Consider the following 22134-nt stretch of genomic DNA (forward strand, 5'->3'; position numbering starts at 1 on the left):
CCTGTCAATGGCTGTTAGCCTATTTAGCGTGAGACGAGACCTTCTGGATGAGCTGGACCAATCACAAGCATCAGGTTAATCTGTACATACACTTAGAGCCTTGTACAGGTCTTGTGTGTGGACGCATACAAACACACACGTGCACACATACACACACACACACACACACACACACACACACACACACACACACACTTTGGTCTCGGCAGGCAGACCTCCACAGGATGCATACTCTCAGCAATCTCATGTCTTAAATTGTCTGTCTTTATTTGTGGCACTTGTTGGAATAGCTCATTTGCCATAATCCAACGACAGCTCAGACATGCAATTTTCCCGAGGATTTAATGTTTTCAAAGAATATAGTTATTTATTAACCAAGAAGCATCTGGAATGTGGTGTAGTTGTTGGATTATGAGTTGATGTTAACTCGAGGGATTACATTTGTCTGAGCGGGGATGTGAGGGATGTCCTTGTGCAGTGGTGAATGTGTGAATTGTACAGTAGTGTTGTGTTGAAGAGTAAACGGGATGTGTGGTCTTCTCTTTCAGGTTGGGAGATGTGTGAAGAAGTGTGACGAACGGCCATGGGACTGGAGAGACAGTGGCTTCAGGCTGTCATCACTGCTGTAGCCATCTGTCTGCTAAGTAAGTATGCTAATGCAAATATGGACCCATTGCATACATTTACAATACATTACCACAATTAATTTCTTCTCTTGAGCTTTTGGAGTTTTTCACAAACACTAACAGGCATTTTTCAGTACTAAGTTGTCTATGTCAAACAATATACATGCTTTTTAAGAAACTGCTCACAAACTTTTATTCACTAAATGTATTCGTTTTATTTAATCATTAAAGACACTTTCCAAAAATGAATAAGTCATCGAAAACAGCTGGATGGAATGTGGCACAGACAACGAAGCAAATCATTTTACAAATTGTTGTAGACTGTGTCTGTCAACTCGGAAAAATAAACAAAAACAGTAAAAGAGACACAATTATGTAACACTGACAGAGAAAAAGGACTCAACATGTGTAAAGAGGACCTGTACATGTACAGTGCAGATTAACTGTGATGAAAGTCTGCTATGTATGATCACATTTACATGAGGGTGTTGCTTTATAATGTTACTGTTTGTCTTTAGTCTTTGATGACTTGCTTTAAACACTTCACCACATTATGTATATATTTCAGATTTAATTAATTTAAATTAAATTCAGTGAAATAAGTGGTTGAATTTGTGCACATTTAACTCATTTTGTGTCAAAGCTATGGAAAACCAAATTCATAGTTGGCTTTTTCACTAACTGCATAAAGTGATATTGAAAAGTAGTCTTATAAAATGCTTTGTCCAGTGTTATCATGTCATACAGTCAAACAAATTTGTTTTTTGTAAGACTTTCTGACTGCGCTTTTTTAGTTTGTACCACAACCAGTTGTTTTTCTCCATTTGTCTGTTTGCCATTTGTTTGCATTTCTTCACCAAATGTTCAATTTTTACTTGCATAAACAAGACCTATGTCCCTTGTTATGGCAAAGCATTGCAAAGCAGTTGGCATATGTCGCTGTTTAGCTGCCTACATACAGTTTGAGCGACACCATAATGCATTTGGCACAGCTCCCATTGCCTTGCTTTGGAGAAAGTAAAGAGGAGGGGGGTTACAGCACAGACATGAGTGGACGAGAGAGAACGAGGCCAAAATCCAACTTAAATAATATCTCTGGGTGTGGATTTAGATCAATCCTGGATTTGTGCTACCCCCAACCCTAGGCACGCTTCTGTGTGTGCGTGCATGTGTTTGTAAAGGGGGGCGGTGGGATTGATTGTGCTGGTCCGCAGACCATGTGTGTACCCCAGGGGGTGGTGGGAGGTCGGCTGGAGAGAGAGCACAGAGGATCCTGCTGCCCTGCATCAGAGTATCACCACCACCACCACCCCCCCTTCAGAGATTTAAGTAATCACTAGGCCAGATGAGTAGCAGAGCAAACACTGGCACCCAGTTGCGCTTACACCCACGTGAGCACATGGCAGCAAGGGAGAGAGAGGAGATAGGGTGAGGAGACACTGCTCCAGGTGTCACTAATGGGATTGCTGTGTGTTTGCAGGCTTTGCAGCTATACGATCTTGTCACCAAATGGCACATGATTGTTTTACATGCCCTCTGATGCCCCAGCTCTTAACAGGGAACACTCTGGGGATGTCATATTCAGTGGCTGATTTGAGGTCCAGTTCAACAAAGCACTTAGGGATCCATTGTTGGCTCTTTCTCACTCTGTATCCCACCAAGTTTTCTGTGTCTTGACCTCTTGCTGCCTGTGTGGTCAAGCTCCCTCCTCTCACCCCAAGGATATTACTTTTAACGTTTATAAACTCTTCTCTGCATAGACCATTTTCACAGGAATGAATGACCACAAAATTCCAGAGAGGTTAATCTGGCCTCCCTGACAGCCATAACTCTCTTTAAAAGGCTCATATTTCCCAGGCCCTTATAGAACATGATTTATGTTATTTATTCACGTGTACCGTTTATTGCCTCCTATGCTATCAGCAAATGTCCACAGTGAATCCTGTGCTTTATCCTGGTGAAATGCTGTTGTCTTTGCAGGTGTGTCTCAAGGTGTGTCATCGTTGGTTCGTGCCAGGGAGGGGGGTTCTGCAGAGCTGGGCTGCAGTCTCACTCCTACATCCAAGGAAGCCACCACACCAAATCTCTTTCCTCTACATGTGGTGGAGTGGGTGCGCCTTGGTTACAACGTTCCCATCCTCATCAAATTTGGAGTGTATGCGCCTCGTGTTCACCCAAACTATAAGGGTAAGAGTTATTCAGATGCGTTCAATTACACGCTTCCTTCAGAAAACTGCATTTACTTGACTGGAAGTTCATTCCCTTCCTTAAGACCTTGCTATAACTAAATCCTTTTTTGGATGTGGGGCTTTGAAAACATTTCACAGTGTAACAAGGAGGAGTAACTTGGAGCTATTATCATACCAGTTTGTTTCTGAAAGGATTCAGGAGACTGACCACCTATTGACAGATTTTCATAATTATGGTTCAGTAGATTTTGGTGAGGGGAGGTGAGGTGTCAATGTGGCAACTTTTCTCTTTACCTTGAGTTACATTCATCTGTCCTGTGTGAGCAAAGGTAGACATAGGGAGGTTACACTGGTATTTATGAAGACTTGATGAGGGGAGGTTTAGATGAAATAATACGCCAAATAGGTAATCCAGCCAAACCACAATCCCTGTAATTACTGCTGGTGTTCAGTCTGTGTGTTTCCAGACTGCAGTTGTATTGCAGGGAGAAGGAGAAGGGCGAGAATGCATGTGCTTTAATGGAGGCAGTTAAAGGGGGGTGGGGTAGCTGAGCAAGAAGAAGGGGGGTACCAGTAACGCTGTGCATGGGGGGATTAGGAGTGTAGGTGGGGGCTTGGTGGTCTGATGACAGTGTTTTATTAGTATGCTGAGGGGTGACCCAGTAAGGAGAGATTGTTGTGCTGGAAGGAGGATGGATGAAGCATTGGGAATAATGGGAGTTTTCTTACTGAAGCCCTATAATCCTGTCATTGTCTACCAGAAGACAAAAGACAAAGAGGGGTATCACAACCTCCCCTTGCTTTGCCAAAGCTAACAGGACACCCAAAATCCCATACTGTCCCAACTAGGTCACTGAAATGTACAGGGGACCTTGCTTTAAAGCTGTCCACATTTGCCATGTTAGAACTTACTTTGACAGAAGAGCCTACAAAGAAAGAAGCCCACTGATCCAGAAACATGATTACAGTGTCATGATAACCCAGGAACCACATTTAAGGTCTATAAGGGCTGAACCACAAACAGGCTGCCTCCACAGTTGGGCTACATGTGTTTGGCATGTTAACCCTCTTGTAGGCCGTTAACCATGTCATTGTTTAGGGGCAGTCATCTGATGCACAAGCAGCCATAATGAAGTAAACAACATTACAGAGATGTAGCAGAGTAGAGGACTGTTTGGGATGTCCCGATATTTTTCCATATCCATCCCTTGTGTGTACGTGTCTGGTTTGGGCTTTACCCCTGTCTGCCATAGATCCTCATATCTCCCCTCCCTCTGGAGGCAGATGGCAGCATGTGAAGCGTGTCAGCGCTGTGGGTCTAATGTATTCTACCCTCAAATTAAAATGTTGGGGGATTTCAGATTTAGCCCACAAGACAGTCAAGTAGGCAGCCATTTCCTGATATTTGTCTTGGCTTGTCTTAGAACAGGAACAAGAGAGCAGGGATGATTTACATTTCAAGCGTTCAGATCAAAAACAGTTAAAAGATCAACAAAATGAATTATGGGTATTGCAGCGACCTGAACTGGTGTTCAGCGCTGGGGTGGATCTACAGCAGAATAGCTGCTTCCAATAAAGCTAAGTGGGGTGTCAGGCTTGAATATGTAATATTAATTTCCTTTGGTGGACTCATTGCATTGCAAATGCTGCACATTTAAGTAGGTTAAAATAAACCATAAAAAGCATTCCCAAATGCTGTCTGTCCTTGGTCTGCTGCTTTGTCTCAAACTCGCTGATGCTATCTGCCATTTTTAGAAACTGAGATGAAAGAATCAGAGCAGGCGATATCTTGGATGACTATTTCAGTCCATTAAACCAACAATTTTTTGATATGATATCAGGTGTATTTGAGATTGCATTCTGTATTTGAGGAGTGTCATGACTAGAGAGCGGCGTCCTTCTGTTGAACCTTTTAGACACCAGCCTGTCTGGATCTCAGAGAGCCTCTCTTGTCTACTTAAAGTGAATCAGGAAGGTATTAGTACCCCCTCATCCCGCTCCCTCTCTGTTACACATCCAGCATGCCCTACAGGACTGAACATTAGTCAACTCACAACAAAGAGGAAACAGCCGGATAAACCCTGACTGACACACTATTATAGTCTGTTTGAGTTGTATTTGTTGAGACAATATGTTCAAGTCTTGCATTGTCAGGATGGTTTACTGTTGCAGGGCTAGATCAAATGTCTCCTGTGTGCTGAAGTAAATCAGTAGAGACTGTGAGCAGGGGACTCCGACCTGAGGTTAGAACGACAATGGGCAAAACCCCAGAGCTCAGCAGGCCTCCATCACGCTCTCAGTGTGACCTCTGAGCACAGGAGAAGTTAAGGCCTGCATTTGTCACACACATGCACAAGTCATGTACACACAAACGTACATCTACCACGCACTCACACAAACCCCGAACTCTATAACCTTTTCCTTCATAAACCTAAAGTGGAATTAACAACTCTGCTTTTGCAAACATGAGTCTACTTGGTGACTACAAAAGCAAAAAAAAAAAATAGCCTAGTTGAAAGGTGAAACCGATCATCTTTATCATCAGCAACCAGTTTTTCTGCTACAACTAGACCAGGATGATGTGCAGCAAACAATGACACAATGAAAGTAGAATACATGGCTGCAACTTGGGAATTTCACGTTTGCCAGCTGAGAGCAGCAGGTTACCTCGTGCCTTAGGTGTGTCGCTGGTCAGATTCAATGAAGAGCATGAGATCAGAGTCAGTGATTCATATTAAATCCTGCTCTACTGTGGATATGGAGTCCAAGTGTCTTTGTGTGGCTTGAGTAAACAGGAGGTGGTTAATAGCTTAGGTAATCCACTTACCTAATGTGAGTGTAAAGTTGGGTAAAGTTGCATTTTATTTTTAGGAACATTGCCCATTAAGCATTTTCCTGATGGTCAGTCCCACTGAGGAAACTTCAAGTAACTAACATTTTCTAACATCAGTGTTATCTATTCCTGACCTGAAAACAAAGCTAGAGTTCTGTACTGGATAACACCTCAAACACCTATTGTAACCTTACTGCACCAAACTCCAGATTTAAAGAATATTAAAATTAATACTTTGCTTCGTGATCATGTATAAGGGCTAATGTCTGTGGTAAGTTAAGTTGCCGCTGTAGTGAAATTTGGCACGTGAGCTGTGTGTGCTACTAGCTGGTGCAGGGGTTAACCGTGCCGGACAGAGCGAGAGGGACAGAGTTAACTGTAATCTATCTCACGACAAAGAGCTATTCATAAGAGGGTTAAACTGATTAGGGAGACAGGAGGATTGAAGAGAGAAATTTGGGGGAGTGGGAGGGGTGAGCTGTCAGAGGCAGGGGGCCGGTCCCAGACTTATGATTGTATTCAAATCAAAACACATCCCACAATGCACCTCTGCCTGGCTCTCTTATGCACATACTGATAGACAAAGAAAAGCAGTGCTGATGCTTCTCCAAACAGAATAATCTTTCTTCCTCCATAGTTACCCCTGCTATTGTATCACATGTAATTCACAATACCTCATGTATTACTGTCAGTAAATACCAGTGGGAACCCTCAATGCAAAGATCACATGTTGATTCCCTCCCTTTGGACCAAGAAGAGGTTTGTCCCGCAGCCTTATAAGCCACAAAACTAAGTAAAAATATAATATAACTGTACTACATGAAAATAATGTGTCTTATATCACAAATGTAACCCAATATGAACAAGAATTATGTGGGTAAAATGTATGTGGTGTAAACTGCCCTCAGCTCAGTTGCATTGCAGTGGTTTCACTCACAAAAGCCACATCAATCTTCAAAAAAAAGAGTAGGAGATCAGAAACTATGAGACAAGCCCAGCTCCTGGCCAGCGGCACGGCTCTGAAAGCTGAGTTATTCCTAACCTGCCACCCACTGGGCGAGAACCTGACTCTCGCCAATATGAAGAGGGTGCGTCTCAGAGGTTCACACAGCACCGATGGATTAGCGTTTCCATTTTCTACCCTTGGCTGCACTGCAGCTCGACCTGTTGGAAACAAGGGCTCATTTTAAGGTAGAGTGGAGCTGTCATGTGATAGCTGCTGGAGGAAAAACAGTGAGGAGGAGGAGGGGGAGGAGGGTGGACACAAGAAAGGAGCAGCAGCTATTGTTTCGGCCTTTCTCTACTCACCATAGTGTCTTATGATGTTTGTCTCTTGAGGAATACTCATGGACATTGTGCTAATGTAGCACCGAGGGGAGTGATGAATGTGTCTGCTGGGGAGTTACGGAGCACTGAGGTCAGAAAGGTCAACCTCTCATTGGTTGTCAGTGGATTATCGATGCACACAATTTGAGTAACCTCTCTGTAACCTCTCGTTCAATTCCTCTTTGATTTAAAAACAGGGTGGGTGTTTGCTGATGTGTTTGATCATTTTTCAAATTATTCCAGCATATTTCCATTGTATGTGTGCATCAGGCCATATGAGAGAAAAGCAACCTTTTTTTCGTGAACAATTTTGGGGAAGAACACCTGCCTCGTACCATTTAAGATCCCATTTCAAGGCCAAGGATACAACATTCAAATTTGAATAAAGCAACATTTGTCACACAGCGTCGGCCTTTTGTCTGTTCACAGGCTGAAAGGAAAACAATGTCCTCTCTTCTTCTGCCGCTCACTCATTTCTTTCTCCCTTCGCTGCCTCATGTACTGTGGACGTGACATGAGACTGTTTTTTAAAGCTAAACATGTTTTTCCCCGACTTGTAATTTTTCAAATCTCTGACAGAAGAAACCCACCCCTCCCCCGCTTGATCAACCCGCCCATACCATGTTTGGCCGCACCGTGTTTCTAAAGCAACTGAATTCAAATCTAAACCTACAGCCCGGGCTTTTCTTGGTCTCATCACTATGGTAACCTGGGAGAATGAGGATTGGGGGGGTGGCTGCCGTCTCTTTGTAGTGATGGACAAGAGGGAGGCTACGGGAAAGGGTTAAGTGTTCGACAGCGAAACCAGAATCCCCCTGTTGAGACTCAGGGGGCAGGGCACTGACCAAATTTTGAAAATCAACATGTATACACACCCACGTGCTTCTGACCCCACAAGACCAGTGCTCATGGTCAGTCATTGGGATTTTCACGGGCTGCTTTTTAGTTATGTTACAAAATATGACAAGAGGTGCTATTAGCCACAGTGATCTTTAAATCACATAATATTTAGCCACACGAGGATTAAGTGTGTGCTAAAGAGGGTTTGTGTGATTTTTGCACGTGAAAGTGTTTTTCCTTTTAGTCTGCAGTGGGCAGTTAATTCCATGTCTGATTGGAAAAGGTTACAGCTCAGGGAAATGGGCAGCTCAGGGAGGATCCCTCACAGAGAGATAAGAGGAAAATGCCTAAAGTTATCCCCATACCTGTTATCATCTGTCTGCACATTTCCTCTCTCTGAGCCCTACCCACTTGTTTGAACGATGCTGACCTGAAATTAGAGGCATTCATTTTATGGAGACTCTTAAGTGAGCACCGCCCATCAAACGCTGGTCTGTCTTTTAGGAGGTCAGTCAATCATTAAACCTAACTATTACACACAGCAACAGCCCCAGTCAGGAATGCAGGTTTAATTGTTAGCTATTGATGTCTGTCTTTACTCCCAGTGTGTGTTTCACCCTGTCTTTAGGCCGTGTATAGAGTTCAATGAATTTCATAGCTTTCAGGCTCTGCTTCAGTCACTGCTGTCTGGAGGGATATCAGTGTGAATAGTGAGTATACTGTGTGTCTGGTGATATTATTGCTTCAAGGTTGCAGGGAAATTCATAACTTCTCCTGTTAGAGACATTATCTATGTGAGAGGAGATGATGTTTGTGCTCAACTTAAAAATTAAATAAAGAGGATTCATTTTTTTCTATTTGCAGTGCTTTATTTTTTTCATACTTTGCACAGAAGGTTGAATGTGACAGCCAACACCAGTATCATTTAAGCAACTTGTTGTTAGCAAGCAAGAATGACAGGATGCCAGAAACTTCTCTGCATTTCTCTGTTTACTTTCAAACTGCTTTTGCCAGGGCCTGGTATGAGCAACGTGTGTGTTTCCCTCCTGCACGCATCCTCCTGTCGTTTAAAGACTGAGATTGAAATGGGGAAAAAAGAGTTCATTGAGAGACAGAATAAAAGGAGGGGGTGGTGGGGGTGGTGGCGAAGGGTAACTTCAGTACCCTGAAAACCAGGCTGCAGTCACCAGGCAACCAACAGATCAAGTTTCAAAGCCTGACAAGGAGTTGTAAGAAGTGCAGAGAGGAGCGGGGGGGGGTGGGGGGGGTGGGGTAATAAGGTGTGTGTGATGGGGAAATGTGTGTGTGCTCGTGCATGGATCCATCTAGTTCAGAGCGTGCATCTGCCATGCCTCGCCTCACATTGTTTATCACTGCCCAGTGCCCCACATTGATAAACAAAAACAGGTGACTCATTTTGTTATGTAACTGTAGTAGAAAAAATCTTTTTCTATTTTGTGATTTAATGAAGCTGCATGCAGGAATTCCTGGCATGCTCATTCTAGCTGTCCACTCCACCCAAACCCAAAATGACAGGACACTGTCTTCATCTATAATCTGGCATATCATTACAATCATCACTTGAGCGATTCATGTGTTTGCACTCCATTTACCATTTGACAGCCACTGACTTCTCATCCTGAGCTGCATATTTATTTTGGCTGCCATCTCTCATTTTTTCATAAATCTTAATTATGTGGTTCGTTATTTGTTACAAACATTAGAGCTGCAGTTGAAGTTCACACTGTTAGAACTTGTCTGCTAGCATAAAGTCTATGACTTTGACTGTGGCCTTTGTGACACTGGATGCCTGTGTCCTCTGCATGGTAAGCCCTCTTCCTGAGTGTGCTGACTCTGCCTGTCTGGCTGTGTGTGTTTGTGTGCTGACCCTCTCTCTCCCTGTCTCTCGCCCTTTCCTCTTTGCCCTCCCACCCTCACCCCTCCTCCCACAGGCCGTGTGTCTCTGACCCAGGGTGCCTCTCTGGTGCTGGAACGGCTGACCCTGGAGGATGAGGGCTGGTTCGAATGCCGCATCTTGCTCCTGGACAGCAAAACAGACGACTTTCGTAATGGCACATGGACCTTCCTCTCCATCACAGGTGCAGCACTGCAGGGTTTTAGGGACACAGGAGCAGCTCCTTTCGTTACTCATCACTGGCACTGTCCCTGTTTAGAACAGCCACAGCATGAGGCCTGGCTGGGACTCTGAAGTGCCCTGGCAAGCTGAATATCCTGAGTGTCATTGTAGTGTATGAGGAGGTTCTGTGTGTACAGTGCACATGGTGATCAAATCTTGCCTTTGTCCATGCCCAGCCTGCTGTGAGCTGATGTCAATGTAGGAGTTGGTTTTAAGAATAACAGGAAGAGGACAATGTATATGCTGCTTGTGTGGGATAGAGATTAAGGTTAAAAGCTCAAATCTATGTCTTTTTAACCCACATACTTGTCACTCTCTGTCACATACACAGTAGTTATGCACAGTAGAATTAGAGGGTGAAAAGCAGGGATTTTATATAATTTTATATAATTGCGCTAATGTGCAGATGAGCACTGGACACCTTTCAATATGCTCAGTAATCACAAAACACAGAAGCTTGTACACAGACAGCGATGACATTTTTATTCAAAGCTCACTACAATTTAGTAGTTACATATATTTTTACCATGGATGGTCTCACTGGAGACAAAACACCAACCTTAGCAGTGTTGGGTCTGTGTTCTGCTCTCTCTAACTCAGGCAATATGCACAATGAAATATACTGTCTGCCAGTTCATATACTTTAAGTGGGATTTGCTGAAGTTTGGTGGTATATCAGCTATTGTGCTCCATTTACATTTGTGATACTCAAAGCAACACCACATTTGGAAACATGAACAATTTCTCTTTCTAAATATACTGATACAGTTACTTTTGAAGATATGTAAATCTTGTAGCAGGTTCAATGAGAACACTGTAGTATACCAACTGCCTAGCTTAACGCAGAGGGTACAACAACATCTGGTGATTATCTAGACAAACATTTGTTGAGACATTGTCCAATTTTTAGATGCTATGGTTAATTGTAAACTTCTGCATTTGGAGCTCAAAGCCAAGTTAGTGCTTGGATTGTCTTCAGTGTCCCATGTGAATATTTAAATGAAATAATTATTCCATCTGTGCTGTCTTTGTTCTAGCTCCACCTGTGTTCATCAAGAAACCACCAACTTTTGTGGAGGTTCTTCTGGGAGACTCACTGACTCTCAGCTGTGGAGCCCATGGCAACCCCCGCCCAACCGTTGTCTGGCATAAAGATGAGAGTCCAATTGAGAGACACGAAAAAATAAAAGTGAGTATGATTAACAGATGGCATTTGCAGTATTTTAATAAAATACTTTTTTAATTAGCATTTTCTGTAGGATCTGTAGCTTCAATGTTTCTGCGAAGCCAACTGCTTTGTCGTCCTCTCCATGACCGCTTCACAATCTTCCTCCAACTTTTCTCTCGTTTTCTTTGATCCTCTTACTCTTTACCTTCGCCCCATTTCAGGTGCTGAATGGTACCTTGTCTTTGGCCTCTGTCACAAGAAATATTTCAGGCGTGTACAAATGTCACGTGTCCAACTCAGAGGGGAACCTGACCCACTCTATGCAGCTGCAGGTCAAAGGTCAGTGTTGAACTGTCAATCATCAGGTAGAGAATGTTATCTCATGTTTAAGCATGTGCTGTGATGAGCAGGTAACAAGACACAGCTTCATCATTAACAATGCATGTTTTCGATGGACAAGTCACTTCAGATACATGAAGCTGTCTTCTTATCTCTGTCCTGCTCAAAGACTTTACCTTTGCTACTGAAATCCCAGTTAACAAGTTTGAGAATCACAGTTACATAGTCTGTACTGCCACCTACAGTCTATTCCCTGCTGCTGCATTGATTAAAGACTACAGACTTTGCACTACTCAACACTGATCTTACTACTAATCCAGATCATGACTGACTGCGTCACTTTAGACAGGCATAATATTTACATCAGGATGTCTGATGTTTTTTTCTGCTTTGCCAAAAAGGTCCTCCAATCATCATCATCTCCCCAGAGGACACCACTCTCAACATGTCCCAGGATGCAGTTCTGCAGTGCCAGGCTGATGCCTACCCTTCCAATCTCACCTATGAGTGGTTAAAACAAGGACAGAATGTTTACCACATTGAGTGAGTCCAGGTCTTTACAATATCCATGAACAGAAGATATTTCTTACATCTTTTTTCAGTCTAATGTAAAACATAGTTAGACACATCACCAGCAATCATTCACATGATGCTGATTTATTTCGATGGCATACTAAGAACAATGTTTAAAGGAACCTTTTCTGACTTGCACAGGTTTTTATTGTGCCAAACACAATGGATCAATCAGATGTTTTTTCCAGAGCATGTTGTTAATGCAATCAATTCTAATTAGATTATTTATAAGACCATTATAGCATGTGGTCATGAGCACGCTATAAACCTGAGATAAAGGAGCTTGCAATTCAGATTAAGGTGATTTCTTCTTCTAAGGTTATGCTCTGATAAATAACCTTTATAAAGAAAGAAACCTTTTCTCACTACAACAAAGAGTTTTTGTGTCAATGTCAATTTGATGACTTTTTAAAGAATGAACCATGTTTTCTATCTTATGGCTTTAGGTCCCTTAAATCCAGAGTGAAGATTTTGGTGGATGGAACACTTCTTATCCCTAATCTCATCCCAGAAGATGCTGGCAACTACACCTGCACCCCAACTAATGGGATATTGACCCCGCCCTCTGCCTCTGCACATCTGAAAGTGAAACGTAAGGGGTTGATCTATTAAAGTTCCATTTTTGGTAACCCTGCTGGTCAGGGTTACAGAGGTTGGAGCATTTCCCAGCATGTCCTGGGTGAGATTGTCTTCAGTCAGGTCTTGTGATTAATTCTTCTTCCATTGTCTTAGACCCTGCACGTGTGGGCCGAATGCCTCGAGAAACATACTTGCCAGCAGGTATGGAGGGGGTCATTGTCTGTCCTGTCCAGGCTGATCCGCCTGTGCTGTATGTCAACTGGACCAAAGACGGGAGCGATTTAAATCTTGACAACGTAAGTTAATGCGCCATGGAAATGAAAAGTCTCATGGAGTGGAAATTCTCACTATATTCATGTCAGAATCTCTGTGTGTATTTTTAACTCCTTTTACGTATCCAGTTACCAGGTTGGATGGTGAACTCTGAGGGCTCAGTTTTTATAGCAACAGCTAATGACAATGCTGTTGGCATGTACACCTGCACTGCCTATAACAGTTATGGCACGATGGGCCAGTCTGAACCTACACAAGTCATTTTGCAGGTAATGCTGGGCTTCTTTTTACTTTGAGCGCACAGTTATACATGGATTGACATAACAAGGCTCCTTCCCTGCTTCAGGACCCACCATCTCTCCGAGTGCCTCCACGGCCTGAGTATCTCCAGGAGGTGGGCAGAGAGTTGATCATCCCTTGCGAAGCCTTTGGAGACCCCACTCCAAACGTAACATGGAGCAAGGTACAGGGGGAGATGTTCAACTCTAATAGATGTGCTGTAGAAACACTCATCATTCCCTGTTTAACTTGTTGTGGCTGCCTTGTCTCATAGATTGGCCCAACTCCTCGCTCTCCGTACACTGTGTTGGCTAATGGTTCCCTACTACTGCAGCCACTCAGTAAAGATCACAACGGGGGCTGGGAGTGCCTGGCCACTAATCGTGTAGCGACTGTCAGTGCAGGCACTGTGGTCATGGTGCTGGGTGAGTGGGCCAACCTTATTTCTGCAAACTAATATAGTGATGTATTATACTTAACCTGAATCACATCTAGTGTCGGCAGTTCAAACTTACAGAACTGTTTTTCTGTTTCTTAGGCACCAGTCCTCATGTTGTGTCCTCAGTATCTGTCACCACGGAGATGAACCAGGCAAATGTGTCCTGGGTGCCTGGCTTTGATGGTGGATACACCCAGAAGTTCACAGTGTGGTCAGTAATATATAATAGACACACTGATGCAGTTCTAAGCTGCCATAAGAATCGCAATTGTTTTATTTTGGTCTTAATTTTGGCTGTTTTGAACATTTTTCCAGGGTCAAGCAGGCATCCAGGGGGAAACATGAATGGGCGTCTTTGCCTGTTCCCACATCCAAAAACTACCTGCTAGTGACTGGGCTACTTGCTGGCACAGGATATCAGTTCAGTGTCCTACCTCAGAATAAACTTGGCTCTGGACCTTTCAGTGAAATAGTTTCAGTGCGAACACAAGGTTTGTACAAGTGAAGTCATGTTCTGTTTTTAGTTTCCTTCACTTTCTGTAATTCTGTTTTGCCTTCACTATGTATCAGTATGAACTTATATCGGGTCCTCTTATCAGCTGTGCCAACAGAAGCACCTACAGCTGTCACCACTCTCCCAATCCTGGATCCTCCCATATTCCTGTCAGCCAACCGGACTGAGCAAGGTGTTCTCCTCCAGTGGTCGCCTCCAGAGGCTCTATCCTCTCCATTGACAGGCTTTGTGCTGCAGGCCCGCAGAGATCAGGGCCAGTGGGTCATCCTCAGCAGCAATATTACTGCCAACCAAAGTGAACTACTTGTACATGGACTGCTCAGGGTAACGATACGTTTATTTCTTACTTAACATCTGTACTTTCCAAAGATCAGCCAGTGTGGCTTCTGTGTTTATTGCTTTCGCAACTTGGCTGTATGTAGATTAAATAGGTATTGTGCCAAAAATTGTGTTTTATCAAATTGGTTGATAATTTATAATGAAAATGTTTGACAAAGCAACTTTTACAAGCATACTAGTTTATATTTTCATTCAGAGGAGGTAATCAAACCCCGGATCTTTCTCTCTCTAAGGACTCCAGTTATGATCTGAGGCTGATGTCTCGCAGCAGCAAAGTACTTAGTGAACCCAGTGAGTCTGTCAATGTATCCACCATAGGTAAGCAGCTTTGTATAAGCAAAGATGAACATGCATATTGAGTCGACATGAGTTTCAGCATGTGTATTGTTGGATATTTAAATAAGTAGTGTTTTCTAGCAATGGAATTTGTGACCACCATCATTGACTCTGGTCTGATGACAGGGATGGAGATTTACCCCCTGCGCCCAAGTTTCTTGGAGGTTATCCCGGAGCCCCTGTTGGCTGGTGTGTTAGGAGGAGTGTGCTTCCTGTTTGTGGCCATCATCCTCTCGTTGGTGACAGCATGCTATATGAGTCACAGGAGACAGCGTCGGCGCAGAAAGAGAAGACAAGGTAAAACATCAGAACACAATGCACAAAAAATGAATATGTTACATATATGTCACAAAAAGTTTATATTAAATACACTTTGCCGTGATTGGACAATTTCGACAGTGCTATTATTTGACATTTTATTTGTTTCTTCTTCTTTGTTCTTAGATCTGCCATCTGCCTTCCAGAAGACCTCATCACCAGAGTAAGTGTCCATACCAATATACCAATATACATGCATATCTTGCATATTAACACTTCTGTTCCTTCATTTATATGGTGATTTTAACAGTTTATGTTGTATTACTTACTGTATTTGTGGCTCTGTTAAAAATTATTTAAGTTTGAATGTTTTTAAATTAATGTGTCATTATTATAGCCGTCTGTAGACTGTGATGAAACACTAAAATCAACAAGCAAGCAAGTAAATTATATATTTACATGATCTGATCTGTTGTGTAGTTGTTTTAAGCTTTTTTTCTTCTTCTTTTTTCATCTTTCTCAGAGCCCGCATGCCTCCTCGCAGCCCAGACAGTGTCCTAAAGCTGAAGCTGTGTCCACCACTTCCCTTCTTCCCCAACTCCTCCTCCTCTCAGTCAGATCGGTCCTCCTTTGATAAAGGCAGCCGTGGGGAATACCACGACCAGCGGAAACAACTCTTGTCCAACTCGTCTCCACCACCTCATTACACACTCTTTGAGAGTCACCTGGGGTCTCAGGCTCCCTCACCAACTGCTCTGGAGTCCATTTCCAGAGGGCCAGATGGACGCTTCATTGTCCAACCACTGCCAGAAGGTTCCAGTCCCACCAATAAGAAAAACTTGAAGAAGGACATCCTGCAGAGTAATGGTGGGGCAAGTGGCTCTGGGAGCAACCGGACATCATTCAGGGACTCTCCAAAGTCAAGCATCTTGAGCTCAGAGAAAGACGAGAGGAAGGATTCTCCTCTCACTGTGGACATCCCAGAGCTGAGCAGGCCTCCTTCCTCTCCTGGTAGAGTACGGGCCATGGCCAGAAACTTCTCCCGTCATGGCTGCTTTTACTCTGACGACGAACAAGGCTCAGAGGCACTGCTGGAAAGAGCCAGTTTCTATTCAGACAACAGTGAGAAAAAACCAAGCGATTCTCTCAGAAGAAGTTTGGGCAGGAGAACAAAACTTCTGGATAGAGATAGAGACAGACCTCACCATTCAGGCTATCAGCCTATGGAAAGTCACCTGACTAATAACAGCACCCTGGTCTCACAACTAGACAGTGAGCTGGAGAGGGATAGCATTAACAAGTGTGTCCAACTGGCAAAGGAGAGGGAAGAAATGGAGAGGGAGCTAGAGAGCTATACAGCTGATCAAAGAAGCCGTGGTTGTGGAGGAGATAAGCGACAGTCTAAAACAACAGAGAAACCTCAAAGGGATGCAGACAAGTCAGAAGAAGAGCCAGTATGGAAGCCACAAGATGTTACTATCAGACAGAAACACAGGCCTTCAGGTCAGACAAGTCGGGTATCTGATTATAGGAGGGCGTGCTACTTTGGCAACACCAGCAGTCCCATGGACCGGCTCCCTATGTCTCGCATACAGTGGGACATTAGCCCTGTTAGCTCTGTCACCAGCCTCATTCCTGTACAGACCCCTGGGGAGACCACATTGCCCAGGTCGCAGCGTCCTCGCACATGCAGGGGAACCTCAGAGGACTCTCTTGCTGTTGATTCATCACGGTCTCCGGTCACCCAGAACACCTCCCTCCCCATGTTTTCCCCTGACATCACCCCAAAAAGCCCACCTGTTCTGTGTTTAGAAACACCAGACAGAGCCAGGTCATTGAGTCCTCAGAGAGAGCCAGATATATGCAGGAAGTCTTTAACTGAGCAGGGCTTGAGGGGAATGACACAGGACAGAGGTGTTGCTTCAAGGTCCAGACACTCATATGCTTATGCAGGCACTCAGCCCTGGGATTCAGCTGCCAGATGTCCTTCTGTCGACCGTGAGAGGCCTGAAAGTTCAGCTTCTGCACCATATAATCAGCCTGAGAGGACTGCAGACTACACAGCCACAAGGGATCCAAGTCCCTCAAGTTATTCTACCTTACCCTATGAACATCATGACGTAGGGGCAAAGGCCAAAGACAGAGAGACTCAGAGTCGGGACGGCCGCCGGAGTTCAGGGTTTTACTCTGAGTTAGAAAGAGAGGGTGTCCGAACACGCTCGAGGAGGAGTGACAAATGTCTTTTCTCTGATAGTCCCAGCCCTATTTCAACACTGACTCTTGTAGAAGAGGTCGAAAGTGACCAGTCCCAATTTTCTGTGCCCAGAATGTCAGAGTCTTTCAAGGCCAAGCCTGCAGCCCCGTCTCCCAAAATGTCCCCACTGCAGACAAGTGCAATTCTTGAATACTTGAGTCTTCCAGGTTTCATTGAAATGAGTGTGGATGAGCCTGTGGAAGAAGCTGAAGTCACAGATGCTGCTGGACAAAGTTCAGAACTAAAGTCAGAAAAATCTCTGGTGGCCAAGCCTGATGTAGTTCCTAAAAACTGGGAGGTTCATGTTCAAGAAAACCGGGAAACAGACTCAAACCAAAAGGAAGTTTTCTTTGAACAGAGTCATTCTGTGGGTGCTGCAGAGCCTAGCTTTGATGCTAGTAGAAGACAAGGCTTTAAACGCTCGCTCAATGCGGAAGCTAGACAGTCTTCACATAGAGTAAGATTTCCAGATGAGCCAAGACCATCATCTCCTGGTCCAGAGAAAACTTGCAAGCAGCTCTATAATGAGAAAACACAAATTCGAGTGGGGAATAAAAGCACAGACAGACCTGGATCTAGACTTGTGTCCAGGTCAGCTCACACCTTGTTCAGTGCAGCTAGAGGCATGGCAGATATAGTGTCCAAACATTCCCAAAGTTTTGTAGACTGTAGTGAGTCTTTATCAGAGCAATGTCAAAGACAGCCCTCTCAGGGCAGCAGGACTAATAACATTGCGTCCCGGATCTGTCAAGCCCCTGTGCCATTTCTGAAGAAATCCTTAAGTATAGGTCCTTGTAGGACGCTCTCAGGCATGGGACAGCCTCGTCCTTTCCTAAAGAAATCCATCAGTTTAGGCTCACAGAGGTGGGAGCACTTTGAGAGCCCAAGGACATATATTTCTGAGAAGTGTTACTGGGACGAGTTCCCAAACCCAGATGGCAGGGTGAAGTCGTACAGTTTGGGCCGCACTCCATCTTCCCATCCCAGGCCAGGCCCCTCTTGGAGGGAGTATGTCCCATTGAGACGCCCCAGCATGGGGAGCTTAGAGAGGCCTCATCACGTACAAAGATCTTTAGCTAGCCCTTCCTACCTCACTCCTTGTATGTACCCACCCAGACAAACCTCAGTCTCCCCAATGCTGGAACCCTCCGATCCACGACGGCAAGCCACTGTTTTCCCCGAGTCGTCCAGGTGGTCTCCCTCTTATCACGAAACTCTGAGATCTGCCCAGCATAAATATATTCCCATGCCCTCCTCCATTCCTGTGCCCCAGCACCAACACTGGCCAGGTTCCAGAGGCGAAAGCATGAGACCCATGGACCCTAGGAGGGGCCCTCCAAGGTCCTACCTGCCCAGGGGCATTAGCTGGCCCTCCCCTTATTACGCCCCTTTCCCACCTAGGGAGGGAGAGAGTTACAGACAGCCAGACAGGATGATGGGGAGAGGAGGGGAGACTGATATCCGAGAGGTCAGAGAGATTAGGGAGGGAGGGAGGGCCAGTTATGCCAGTCAGAGCAGTGGTAGGGGTAGCGCTGGTCTCTTCCGACACTCCCTGTCCATCACTCCCACACTACTCAGCTCCCCCGAAACCACAGAAGAGAGCGAGCAGCACAGAGCTGAGATGGAGCTGCCTGAGAGGAGAGCGAAAAGGTGAAACACCACCACACTTGGACAATAACAACCAACACACTGGAGTGTCTTCTTTGCAGAGGGATTTATTTATGTTGCCAAAATAACATTAGTTGTTTTTGTTTCTTCTTTGTGATGACTGTTATCTGACCACTTGTTTTGTGTATGTCATTAGAAGGAACACATCAGTAGATGAGAGTTATGAGTGGGACTCTGCTGATGCCTGTGTGGACTCGGAGGTCCTGGATGCCATGAGGTTTGATCAATCACAAATGGGCTTCCGGAGAGGGAGGGGGGAGCTCAGATATGATCAAGCTAGTGGCCTCCAGGACCAGCAACAGAAAGGTGATCTTTTTTTTTACTTTCTCATGGGTGTGATGTTTTTGATGATGCATGCTTCATTGTGAGTGTAATGCTTGATGTGATGGTGCTGCATGTGTTCGTCCTCCTGTGCCCTTGTACTGTGATTATTGTGAGCTTGTCCCATGACATGCCCATCCATGCATTTCCTCTCCCTGATGCCCTCCCCAGGCCCATCTCCCTCAGTCAGCCCGCCAGTTTCCAACCCACCTCGCTGCCAGTTCAGCCACTCCCTAAGTGAGGCGCGCTTCAACGCTCTCCGCCAGGAGTACCAAGAGTACCAGCGGGCTCAGGAATCGATCTGTTACCGTGAGCCCTGTCTCACCCCTGGCCACGATTCAGATTCTGACTCCAACTCCGCACTGCTCTAGCAGCGTAACTCGGTCCGTTATTCTGCCTGCCCTCTCACCTCTTTCCTTTTTTTTCCACCTGTCACTGCTCGCCTGCCTGCATCCTTTTCTTGCCTGATACTGTATCATCCATCTGCAGTGAATTTCCGCATGCCCAAACCTATGCTGCTCAATTTATAGTTAACGTGTTTTAACCTTGTCCCTTTTAAGGACTGTTCTCTAATGCTGCTCTGCTCTTTATCTTTCACAGGTATATCAAATACAGACACCAAATAGCAGTTTTAATGAACAGACGACAGCACTGTGGTCCTGGACACTGTCACACCTCGCTGGAGCTTTGTTATGTGAAAGAACTCATTGTTTAAAGTTTTTATCCTCTGTTACGGCAGACTAAAGTCAAGCAATTTATAGAGACTGCAACTCCTCAGTTGTTATCAAATGACATATTCATTCCACTGTGCTTTGCATAATGAAGCTGAGAAGGGATTATTTATTTTTATAAGAAGTTCGTTGAACTTCGTTTGGGGATTTTGTTTTGTTTAAACCATGACAATCAGGAACGCAGGGCTCCTTTGAGAAATGAAATGCTTACCCTTGACTAAGACAGGTTTACTGTAGAGACTTTAGAAAGACCCGCTTGTAAAAGCAGCAGCATGCTGTATGCTACACAATGAAGGCTGTATTTCAAATTCATTTCTATTGCAAACACTTCCCTTTAATAATAAAGGGATGCTAATGACAATTATGTAAGTCTCTGTCCAAGATAGCATCTGTTTGTCTGTGTTCCCAATCAAACAGTGCTCACAGCATTTTCACCACCATCTCCCTCTGAGCATGACAAAAAGTACTGAACTAATAGTAATTAAAGATCACATGATTAGACAGCTCTGACTGTTGTACTTTGATACAAAAGCGCTTATCAGTTCATGCTCCCTAACTTTTATACTGAAACTCCAAACAATACTTTTCTGTATTTAAGAGAAAAATTTGTTTATTTGCCACTGTGATTTACCTGCTGGTTCCCTGAATTCATTTCATGTTTCCTACATGTTATCTGCTACAGTAATGTTCCCCCGTGGAGACTTTATTCATATAACCTCCTACTATCTGTTCAAATTGTACAAATGTTTATATGTACCTTAATGTAAATGGACCCTGCTGTTGTATATTCCTTTTCATCATTTCATCAGATGAAAAAATGCTACTTTACTTAACCTGAATCTGTCAAACGTTCCTCTGTGATTAAATAAGAGATACTGTAAAACAGGGGAAACAAATTTTGCCTTATATATTTTGTTGGGAGTATATTAGTTGATTGACACTGGAAGGGTTGAGCCGACACACTCATCAGACAAAACTGATCAGAGGATTAAAAATGATTGAACGTTTTCTTGACATAAGTTTTGCTCATGATAAATATTTCTGTATATTTACTGAGGTGAGTTACAATATGCAACAATGTTTACAATTCACATCACGGATGTGAAGGCAACACTGTGAATATTCCATTGACTTCTGATTTTGTATTGGAATTACAAGTCTGTTATGAATTTTGTGCCCATTAACCTGTTTTTTTTTTTTTGTTTTTTACTGAAAAATGACAAAAGCTGTTTTTGTACATCACCTGACAAACAGATTTAAAGGATATCTTTGTAGCTATACTTTGGAGAGATTCAGCGTTCGTTTTAGATTTAATTATAATCCAGATGAAATTCTTCATATGGAGTGAGTATGCATTTCTGATGATGGGTTTGGAAGTTTTGTACAAACTGGAAATTTTTATATCTTGCCACCTGCTTGTTTTTGTCATTTTTATATGTTTGTAATGAATAAATTGTTTTATTCTTAATGTACCAGAAAGAGTGAGCGTTGCTTCTTTTTAGTGCTTTGAGGGACAGCATGTGACAATGAACTTCGTTTACTCTCACTCTTTAACTTGATCATGTCAACTCATTAACTTCATTTCCAGAGCACAGCTACACCTGTGATAATCCGTCAAGCCGACCTATACCTGGTTAATCCATCCTCTCATCCCTTCCTTTGCCAATTCCTATTCACACTCATTTATTCTCTTATCCCTCCTTTCTTCTTCTCTCAGTGAAACCTGTGCATACCACTCTCACCTATCCAGGTACCAGCTAGGGTTGGCTGGCACAACACTGGAGATACTTCTCTCATATTAACTTTCAATCACACACTTGTGTGGTGTGGTTCTCACCAGTGAAACCATTTTATCCATATTCAGTGTACATGGTTGTGTCAGTATAGCAATCACATATTTTGTGTTAGCCACATAAAGAAGCAGGCTTAAAAGGTCTCTTCCTTTTTGCGCTCCAGTTCTTAAATTCTCCTCATGAACTTGCTTTGGAAATCCATACACACTGTAAAAAGTCCTAAAACTAAGAAAGTAAGAATCTACAGTCACGCTTGCAGCTCTGTAAGGCCTTAAATATAGAATTGCTCTGAGCTATATACTAATGTGAGCACACTTGA

General features: G+C 43.8%; 1 protein-coding gene across 1 annotated transcript; it reads left to right on the forward strand.

Moving 5' to 3' along the window:
- Positions 1-583: 583 nt before the first annotated feature.
- On the forward strand, positions 584-18956 carry LOC111227231. The gene is made up of 18 exons (XM_022752667.1): positions 584-644; positions 2607-2813; positions 9767-9913; positions 10989-11140; positions 11341-11458; positions 11860-12001; positions 12478-12623; positions 12764-12906; positions 13012-13152; positions 13230-13346; positions 13437-13587; positions 13701-13812; positions 13917-14092; positions 14213-14439; positions 14688-14772; positions 14917-15087; positions 15235-15271; positions 15572-18956. The coding sequence occupies exons 1-18, from the start codon at positions 584-586 to the stop codon at positions 18954-18956; spliced, it is 5718 nt and encodes a 1905-aa protein (XP_022608388.1).
- Positions 18957-22134: the final 3178 nt, after the last annotated feature.

Source organism: Seriola dumerili, unplaced genomic scaffold, assembly GCF_002260705.1.
Source record: "Seriola dumerili isolate Sdu_G_001 unplaced genomic scaffold, Sdu_1.0 BDQW01000017.1, whole genome shotgun sequence".
Taxonomy (NCBI): Eukaryota; Metazoa; Chordata; class Actinopteri; order Carangiformes; family Carangidae; genus Seriola; species Seriola dumerili.

Coding starts and splice junctions, on each gene's coding strand:
- LOC111227231 (XM_022752667.1), top strand. CDS start 584: ATGGGACTGGAGAGACAGTGGCTTCAGGCTGTCATCACTGCTGTAGCC. Junction 15,088..15,234: donor GCGCAGAAAGAGAAGACAAG/GTAAAACATCAG, acceptor CTTTGTTCTTAG/ATCTGCCATCTGCCTTCCAG. Junction 15,272..15,571: donor CAGAAGACCTCATCACCAGA/GTAAGTGTCCAT, acceptor CATCTTTCTCAG/AGCCCGCATGCCTCCTCGCA.